General features: G+C 32.6%; 1 protein-coding gene across 1 annotated transcript; it reads left to right on the forward strand.

Annotated features, from left to right (window-relative positions):
- The first annotated feature begins 4,967 nt into the window (after positions 1-4,967).
- LOC131602135 (methylecgonone reductase-like) lies at positions 4,968-6,836 on the forward strand. Its single transcript, XM_058874144.1, has 4 exons — positions 4,968-5,343; positions 5,452-5,689; positions 5,897-6,076; positions 6,234-6,836. The coding sequence occupies exons 1-4, from the start codon at positions 5,045-5,047 to the stop codon at positions 6,456-6,458; spliced, it is 942 nt and encodes a 313-aa protein (XP_058730127.1). The 5' UTR covers positions 4,968-5,044; the 3' UTR covers positions 6,459-6,836.
- Positions 6,837-11,006: the final 4,170 nt, after the last annotated feature.

The raw sequence follows: 11,006 nt of genomic DNA on the forward strand, positions 1-11,006 counted from the left end.
TTAATACAGATTTAAACTCCATTAAACTTATGTCACTTATTCACATTAAATTATGATAGGTAAAAATCAAATAAAAAGAGGGCCTCAAGGGAATTAGGGTTATCCCTTAATGTGGCCCTTGAGTTTAATTTGAAGCTCCCTCCCTCTACTCGCTCAATGAAACGGCGTCGGAGAAACTCCATCTTCTCCGAGCGTATCCTTCACCCGCCGCCGTAAACTACAAGCTTGCCACAGTCACCGACCCACTCCCTCTCATCTCTATCTCCGATCAGTTATTTCCTCTTTCTCGATTCAAATCTCCTTTCGGATCCAATCTTGTTTCAAATCGCGAATGCAACAATAACAATGTGAACATGAATCATAGAAGGGATTGCAATTATGTGTATTCAAAACTTAGTTGCCTCCTCAATTTCCTGCTCTGAATCTTTAATCTCTGAATCTCTAATACATAAATATCCCAATCTCATTCTTTTCTCTTCACACTTAGTATTTGATTTACAGTTCATAAAATCTAGATCTCCGAATTTTCTCACAAAAATGTCAGGTCGTGGAAGGAGAAAAACGTGATTCGTAATGTTGTTACATATATTGTGAACATGCAAGGAGGAAAACTGTTACTGCCATGGATGTTCTTAAGAGACAAGGAAGAACCCTATATAAATTTGGATTTGGGATTTTTCTCGGGCAATTCAATTCAATTATATAAAATAGTAATAATATTAATAATAATAATAATATGATTCAGTGCCACGTCAGATGCCAACATGGAAAAGTTGACGCCATTAGCAAAAATTGGACGGAAAGGACTAACGTGGACCTTTTTGAACAATTAAAGGACCACTTTGACACTTTTTAAAGATAAGGGACCAAAATGTACCTTGGGCTATAGTTAAGGGACCAAAAAGGTTATTTTTCCAAAAAAAAATTACTGCGGCTGGCTCTGATGGTTGGTTTGAGGGGGAGCTGCTTGTTCTTTCTGATGGATGACTTTTGAGGGGGAGCTGCTGCTATTCCTATTTTTTCGTTTGCTACATTTTTGTTGACAGGGATATTTGGTTGTTTTAGCCAAAATGTGCCAAATGGGGAGATTGAAGATTCTCTGATGGTTGACTTGCATTTTGCTAAAACATACTGAGGTTGAAAGAGATGCAAGATGAACTAGCATTCAGTCTTCAACATGTCAAACAAGATGTCATAACATTCTGACTGCATGAGCTGATCTGGCAAGTGAATCAGGCGGTTTTATTTGCTACAAGAATCTTATGTTTCAGCTCCGAATATTCGGAAAAATTAATTAGCTTATATTTTTACCAAGATTGATTCAATCAAGAGATTTCCACACTTTCTATTATTGGAGACAATATAGGAAAGGTTGGATTGAAGATCTATTTTCTTGGAGAACAAGTAGCAGATTTTTGGCAGCCTCATTACTGAGATTTGAAGCCCAGTCCAGTCGAAGATATATCTATAAATAGAAGGGTTGTAACCTCGTTTTAGGTGGAACTGATATTATTTATTTTAGGGTTTTAGAAATCCTTATTTTTTTGTGAGTTCCATATGTGTACATTCACAAACATGTAGGTGTTGAATGTTGTTTGACCTCCGAAGCTTTTAAGCAAGTAGAGTATTTCATCCTCGTAAGCTTTTAAGCATCGAGGAGTGGCTGTCTTGGAAGAGTGTCTTCCGGTTTTCTTTGTTTCTTTTATTTTGTCACAGGGATTTGTGATTGAGGGGATTCGAGGAGGACCTTGTACCTAGGTGAGTGTTAGGTAGAAGTCATAGGAATGGTAGTGATTAAGTGAGAAGTGTAAACTGGGACTGTTTAGCATTGAATTGATACTATCATATATTGATTTCATCCCTGGCTTGGTAGCCCCCAGAGTAGGTAGGGTTGTTCCGAATTGGGTAAACATATCGCTGTGTTATTTACTTTCTGCACGTTTATTATTGCTGCTATCAAACATGTTCATAACTGTTAAAATGCTCAGATATTCTGTCGTGACATCTCATTTGACATCACATATCTGATACCAGAATTTCAAATTACAAAAGTGTTACAAAATCTTTGCCTTTCTAAGTTTTCCCTTGAGAATACGATAAACCCTATAAATCCTAAGATTGTCACATTGTCAAACACTAAAGAGACACATATTTAAAATTACTAAAACACAACATACAAAGCTCAAAACGCAACTCATTAATTATTAGAATAAAATATTATATCTTATAATATATTTTATATTAATTTAGACTATTTCTAAATTAACTAGTGGGATACTCGTGCGTTCGCACAGGTACTGTTGTGGTATGCACACTTTTATTTTCAAAATTTAAATAGGAAAAACCAAATTATTTTACCAAAATTTAGTATTTTTAAAAGAATGACATATTTTTAAAATAAAAATAAAATTGTTTTAGAGCAGTAATATATATTTCAAGTTTTCATATATTATTTTAAAAAATATGACATCTTAAATTAAAAATAATTTTAAAATATTTTTTTTAACATAAATAATTAAAAAAATAACACATTTTTTGTGTGTTTGGATTCATATATTACTTTAAATATATTTATTTTTATTTTCTTTAATTGTAAAATATGTAATAACTCGTTGGTTCGCACGAATTCTAATTTTGACACATGTTTAACCAATAAAATATATTATTTTTAAAATATAAACATATATTTATTTATATTTAGAGCATAAATATAGTTTTTTCATACATATAAATATTTTGATCAACTGTATATTTTCTCGTATGTAAATATAAAATTGGTTTTGACATTATTGTTAAAAATATTTATGCAATCAATTAGTGATCTTACCGGGATCAAAATAATCTTCAGTAGCCTACAATCACTTGAGCTTTTTGTGGTTGGTGCTAAAAATAGAGGGTGTACCTGCAAGACACTTTGATGCCAAAGTAAGATTCAAAGTGAAGGGAGAGAGCAAGTACAAAGTTAGAGTAAGATTAAAATACATGACCCTCTTGTGAAGAGGGTATTTATAGTGCCCAGCGCTGGGCCAAAATCTCTTCTTGGACTGAATTCTTCGGTCCAAAATTGAAGACTGTCAGGATCCTACGTGGGTAAGGGTGACCAACACGTGGTCCACGTTCTAGGTCAACTGTCTGTGATCATCAGATGGAGGAAGGCAGGTTCTTCCAGAGGGCAGTTAGCCACGTGTCCTTAGAGTGGCACATGGGTGAGAAGCTCCACAACGGTCATGGCAACTTGGGCTATTTCGTTGGGCCTTCCTTACAATAGTGATGGATTGGGCCTTGTCTGATGGTGGGCCAGCCACAGACTCTGTCTAGAGCAATTAGTTATATATTTATATATATATATATATATATATATATATATATATATTAGTAATATAAATACATTTTTTTCGTGTTTGTATTCATACATTATATAAAATATATTTACTTTTATTTTCTTTACTTGCACAAAAAAAGTAATAACCCGTTGGTTCGCACGAATTCTGATAAGGATACTCGTGCGTTCATACATGTACCGGTGTGTTACGCGCATATGTTTTAAAAATGTAATAAGAATGAAAAAGCAGAATGACAAATTATTTAACCAAGAAAGTGTATTATTTTTAAAAGAAAAACATATTTTTACTTATATTTGGAGAATAAATATAGTTTTTTCACATATACAAATATTTAGATCAATCGTATCTTTTCCCGTGTATAAATATTAAATTTGTTTTGACATTATTTATAAAAATATTTATGCAATCATTTAGTTTTATAAATATGAACTAATAATATATTATTTGAAAATATTATTTTAATTTTATAATTGAATATTACTAACATAAAAAAATAAGTTTTATCCGTATTCGGATTCATACATTATTTAAAATATATTTATTTTTATTTTCTTTAATTGCACAATAAATATAATAACTCGTGAGTTCGAATGAATTTTAGTACAGATACTCGTCTGTTAATACGAATTATGATTCATTACGCATATATATTTCTAAAATGTATTAAAAATAAAATATGTTTTCAATCTCTCTAAAACATTAGAACTTTTATTTTTAATCAACCTAAACTTATAAAATTATAAACTAAACATATAATAAATCACTATTAATGATATATCATAAAAAAATCATTAAAAAATATGCAACATAAAATTTAATATTCAATCTAATTAAATATTCTTTTTTATTATTAGGCTGCAAACATATAGATCGAAAGCATGGCTACCGATCGAGGATCCAATTCCATACATTATACAATATAGTGTCAGGAAATATAATTATTTAGTTTCAGAATGTAATTATCATGAAGAAGGTTTTATTTTTATTAAAAATAAATTATATACAAATAATTACTTACGATTTTTTATAAATCAAAAAAGTTGTAGTATCAATAACATAAATAGTTGTAAATAAATCTGAAATTCCTAAATCGAATTGGTCAAATCTAAAATCCGCGGACCGTTCAAATCAAATGTTCTTCATGCTTTTCAGCTTTTTAATTTTTAGCAATCTCAAAATATATTTTCTTTCTCTTTTTGATTTCAATAACAAAGGTTTTAACAATATTTTTTCTATAGTCAAATTTTATTGTCAATAACAAAGGTTTTAACAATATTTTTTCTATAGTCAAATTTTATTGTCATTGAAATTGTAATACAGCCCTGTGCCAACGTCAAACATATTATCTCTGAATATTCCAAACTTGATGATCTGTAGTGGCATTTTGCATACCTCTGATGTTGAAACATGTTATATCTCTATCAACCTATTTAAAACTATATAAAATTATACATATACTCCTATATTTAATTGGAACTTGAATACATGTTAGGTCAATAACAGCTTTTGTCATTGCTTTGGTCATTAGTGAACGAATATTCAATATTCAATATTCAATGATGAATAATATAATAACTATAATACCCAATATTTATCTTAAAACATTATTTATAGTCACAACTCAAGTTTCAAAGTTAACATTCATAAGAGAAAATTTAGAATTTTGCAAAACTTGTGCTTTATACCAACAAAAAACAAAGATGGCGGCAAAGAATGTTCCAGAAGTGGTACTAAATTCAGGAGAAAAGATGCCAGCCATAGGATATGGAACAGCAACTCCTCCTCCTCCAACAGCTCTGATTGATGCTATTGACATTGGCTACAGACATTTTGATACTGCTTCTTTCTATAATACTGAAGAACTTCTAGGCCAAGCTGTGTCAAAAGCTTTAGAGCTAGGCCTCATTAAAAATCGCGACGAACTGTTTATTACTTCCAAGTTATGGTGTACTGATGCTCACCATGACCTTGTTCTCCCAGCTCTCAAAACCACTCTCAAGCAAGCATAATTCTCTTCTCTTTTCATTTTTTTCCTTTTTTTGGGCTTGTATATTTTATTACTTGACTAATTTTATTTTTTTTCATTTTTTCCGTTGAAATTTTTTAGAAATCTTGGGTTGGATTATGTGGATCTGTATTTGATTCATTGGCCAGTGAGGTTGAAACAAGATGCTGTAGGCTTTAAAAGTGAGGATATGATTCCTATCGACATAAAAGGAGTATGGGAAGCTATGGAAGAGTGTCATAGATTGGGCTTAGCAAAGTCTATTGGTGTTAGCAACTTTGGAGCCAAAAAACTCTCCTTACTTTTAGAAAATGCCAAAATCACTCCTGCGGTTAATCAGGTATAAGATTTTCGCACTATTTGATTTGATTCATTCTCACATATATATGAAATATACTAAATTTTTTCCGTCTTTACTTTAAAATGGAAAATTAACAGACACGTATCAGATACAGACATATACGTAAAAATACATCTGGATACAATACATCCTACTAATTATAGACATGGATGTATCTTCATGTTACACATTGTTATTTGTACTTAGGTGGAAATGAGCCCATCATGGAATCAAGGGAAACTCAGAGAATTCTGCAAGCATAAAGGAATTCATGTGAGTGCATGGTCACCACTAGGAGCATACAAAGATCCTTGGGGTTCCCCTTCAGTGATGGATAATCCAATTCTGCATGAAATTGCTGAGGCTAAAAAGAAAAGTGTAGCCCAGGTGCATATTTTATTTCAAAGCATTCAAACTATATTCAATGACAACTATATGAAATATATTTATTCAATTATGGTTTTAATAAGGCTTTTAAAACATAGATATACTATTATATTGAGATGACTATTACATATTTCTAATGTGGATACATATTATGCAGATAATTCTAAGATGGATATACCAGCATGGGGTACCTGCTATTGTGAAAAGCTTCAATAAGGAGAGGATGAAACAAAACATTGAAATATTTGATTGGGAATTGAGCCAAGAAGAGTCTGACAAAATCAATCAGATTCCTCAAATCAGAACCCTAAAAGGAGAAATGTTTATATCAGAAAATGGACCTTACAAATCCTTGGAAGAGTTGTGGGATGGAGATGTTTAAATAATTTATAGGATCATGTGTTAAGCAATGATTATTTCTTGTATTCAAATTGTATCCTTTTCCCCGTTTTTTAGGTTTTATTCCACTGGATTTTCCTTGATAATGTTTTTTATAAGACAGTTGGTCAGTTACTTTGATCTGCATTATTATTGTGAAGTACTTGTTGTTGATATTGGAATTCATTGTGTTGAAGCAATATGTTGCTCGATAGAACAAGGGTGTGTCGAAATAATTTAAGTTTTGTCGAGTTGTATTAGATGTCGAAGTGTCGAAGAATGTTGCTACACACAGGATTTCGACTTAGACCAAAATAGGTATTCTGGACTTTGGCTTAGGGAGAAAGCAACCTAAAACTATAAATAGATGGAGTAACCCATATTATAAGATAACACTTGTATTCACAGAATTTTGCAGTTGCAAAGTGAATAAGAATTCTCCATAGTTTATGGGCAGAGAGATACTCTGCAGAAAATATTCTTCTTTCTCTAATTTTGTTCAAGCCTTAATTCCCCTTTATCTCCAAATTCTATTTCTTCCTTCTTTCATTGTCATTGTGTAGCGATGAGGAATTACTCAAAGATTTGAGTTTAGTTCTAACATCTGGAACCTAAAACACTGCTTGAGCGATCTATGGGAAGAAAATCACGATGACAATGAATCATCCAAAAGGACATTTTCCGGCGAATCTCCCCATTCTGAAGGATCAGAATCATGAGAGTTGGTGCAAACGGATGGAGGTGGTTTTCTATTATCAAGATCTTTGGGATCTTGTTAAAGAAGAAGTAACACCGCTTGCAGAAAACGTAATGGATGAAACAACGACTGAACACAAAGAATTGAAGAAGAAGAAGAAGAAGAAGAAGAAGAATTATAAAGCACTCTTTATAATTCATCAATGTGTTGATCCAGATAATTTTGAGAAACTGAGTGATGTTGAATCAGCTAAAGAAGCCTGGGAAATTGTGGAAATTTTCTTTTGGAGGTGCAGAAAAGGTGAAAGAGGTGAGGTTACAAACTCACAAAAGAACATATGAATTGCTTCAGATGGAAGAAAGTGAAAACATAACCGATTTCTTCACTAGGGTTAAGAAACTGGTGAATCAAATCAAGTTAAATGGATAAGTGTTGACATCAAGATCAGTTGTGGCAAAGATCATGAGGTCATTGGCTCCAAAGTTCGACCACGTGGTGGTTGCCATAAAAGAGTTGAAATATTTATCGATATTGACAAAGGAAAAACTTCAAAGGACGCTTGAATCTCATGAACAAATAATGACTGAAAGAACTGCAAAAAAATCGAAGAGTGATGTGGTTTTGCAGGCTCAATTAGCAAAAGAAAAGAAAGGAAAAGGAAGTTGGAATGGAAACATAGGTAGAGAAGGCTACAATAATTCGAATGATCGAAATCAGTAAGAAGGAATTTGGTCAAATAAGAGAAAGCCCTCGTACCAAAGCAATGAAATAGGTGGTGTTGCAAACAGAGGAAGTGGTGGTGGTCGAAAACCTGACAAAAGTCACATTGAGTGTTTCAATTTTCAAAAGTATGATTACTATTCTAGTGATTGTCCAGAAAAACAGAAGAATCAAGAAAGGGATGAAAAGTTTGCAAAACATGAAGAAGATGAGATGGTGTTGATGGTCACAACAAGAGATGAAGATAGATTAAAGGACCATTGATACTTGAACTCAGGATGCTCATCACACCTGTTTGAAAAGAAAGATTGGGTTGTCAACATAAAGCCCTCGATGAAGAGCATGGTGAAATTTGCAAATGAACATACTCTAGCAACTGAAGGTATTGTTGATGTTTGGGTTAATACCATTTTACCCCCTGCCATATAGGTCTTTTTTGGTTTTGCCCCCTGTAATTTTTTTTTTTTGAAAAACAACCTTGTCATTTCAAAAAGCTAACTTTTTAGCCCCTAAAGTCAAAATCCGCAGGAAAATCCGAAAGAAAATCCGCAGGAAACCTGCAGATTTTCCTGCGGATTTTGACTTTAGGGGCTAAAAAGTTTGCTTTTTGAAATGACAAGGTTGTTTTTCAAAAAAAAAATTTTACAGGGGGCAAAACCAGAAAAGACCTATATGGCAGGGGGGTAAAATGATAATAACCCTTGATGTTTTGATTATGAGGAAAGATGGCGAAAGGCCAGTAATCTCCAATGTGTTATACATACAAGGTATGAAGAGCAATTTTCTCAGCTTAGGAAGTTGGTCGAAAAGAACTACAAGGTATCAATCAAAGACAATATGATGAGAGTTATCGACTCAAGTGGCAAGTTAATCTTGAAGGCTCCCATGTCTCATAATAGAACCTTCAAGATTGAGATGGAGCACAAGTTCCTTGTAACTACAACAAGCAGAGATGAATGGATATGACACTATCGACTAGGCCATCTCAACTTCAATGAAATTAAAGAGTTGAAAACAAGAAATATGGTTTCGAGGTTACTCGAGATCGTTTTTCCAAGAGAAATGTGTGAGGAATGTGTGCAGAAGAAGCAGCACAAGAACAACTTCAGCAAGGATACAGGAAGCAAGTCAAAGGCAATCCTTAAAGTCATATACTCTGATGTATGTGGTCTAATCCAGGTGGATTCGAATGGAGATAACAAATACTTTGTCACATTCATATATAATTTCACTCAAAATTGGTGGACTTGCCTGGTTAAGAAGAAAAGTGAAGTGATCGAGGTCTTTGCCAAGTTCAAATCTATGGTTGAAAGGAAAAATGGACAAAAGCTCAAGATTCTGAGAACTGATGGTGGTGGAGAATATGTGTAAAAAAACTTCGACACATTTTGTGAAAAAAAAGGATTGTGCATGATGTGGTGCTACCCTTCACACAACAGCAAAACAGAACTACAAAAATGAAGAATCGAACCATCATGAATATGGTGAGAAGTATGTTAAAAGGCAAGCATTTACCCAAACAAATTTGGGGTGAAGTTATGTCGACTGCAACATACATATTAAACAGATGTCCGATGAAGAAGCTAGAAGGATTCACGCCAGAAGAATTTTGGTTTGGTGTCAAGCCTAGCTTGAGTTATATGAAAATATTTGGATTTATAGCATATACACTTGTGCCAGATCAGTTGAGAAGAAATATTAATGACAAGTCGAGTCAAATGATTATAATAGGATATCATTCAATTGGAGGATATAATTTGTTCGACCCAGTAAACGAGCAAGTTGTGATCATTAGGGACGTGATCATAGATGAGCTTATCACATGGGATTGGACTAAGAATGTCAAGAAAGATTCTGTGAGAGTCTTATGTGAAAAACCAGCCATTGAAGTCGAAAGAGAAGAAGTTCGACAAGAAGAATTCCTAGGTGAAGCAGGTCCAAGAAGACCTCAGAGAATAAGACACGTGCCTGCAAGGCTGCAAGAATGTGTGATTACATTAGATGACGTGGTTGATAATGATGAAATTTGCAGCCCTTGTTACATCACTTAACTCATTTTATATACTATTGAAATGTTGACCGTCAATGACAGTTATCTTTGCAGAATTGTAATTTACATAAAATATGGTTCAATGGTATGATTCCTTCATTGCATCATTTCCTTAGATTCTAGTTTAATTTGAATAACATCAATTTATTGGCTAGGTCTACCTCATCATCGGCGCTTATCATCGTGATTGTTATGATGACTTATCATCATAACAACCACGATGATAAGTGACGACAATGAGGTAGACCTAGCCAATAATTAGATTTTATTCAAATTAAACTATAAGAGAAGATATTGATATAATGAAGGAATCAAGTCATTGAATCACATTCTAAATTCTAAATAGCGTGATATGAATGATGAGACGCATGCAATTTGGAAAACATTGATTGATATAAGTTGATTTTCAAATGCAACTTTATTTTTAGATTATAAGTTTCTATGTCAATTTAAAAGAATATATTTTCAGTGAAACATTCATGAAACAAACAATCTACATAGCATATAATAAACTAAACTTCATCTATTGTCAACATGTATAATAATTTTAAAAAACAAAACATTGCTAAGTCACAAGAAGGCTCTTTCTTGTGACTTAGAAATGTTTTGTTCTTGTTTTGAGAATATTTGTCAACGACAACATAACAAATACATGCAACAAATAAAAAAAATACATTTTAACAACAAAACACTAACAACATACAATATCACAAGATATATCAAATTGTTTCAAGAATGCACCTTTTATTGAAAATAATCGTGGAATTGAAACAATTTGTTGTCTGGTATTTTTAGTAAATCAAATCACAAGTTTTAGTGCTTTTTAATGGATTAAACTAAAAAAATCATAGTACAGTTTGTGCATATATAAAGCTTGAGAAGATATGTGTTTATGTTTGAATGTCAATAACTAGGTCAGAAACTCTAATTGAAACAATGCATAACTGCTTTGGAATAAAGGAATAAATGAAGAACATGATAAAAATAATTTAAGTAAATGATCGAATTTAAATAACTAAAAGAAATGACACAAGTTCATACATCTTCTCTCAAACTCTTTTCTCTATGTGACTCTGATACTTAAG

Source organism: Vicia villosa, linkage group LG5 (genome assembly GCF_029867415.1).
Source record: "Vicia villosa cultivar HV-30 ecotype Madison, WI linkage group LG5, Vvil1.0, whole genome shotgun sequence".
In the NCBI taxonomy this organism is placed as follows: domain Eukaryota; kingdom Viridiplantae; phylum Streptophyta; class Magnoliopsida; order Fabales; family Fabaceae; genus Vicia; species Vicia villosa.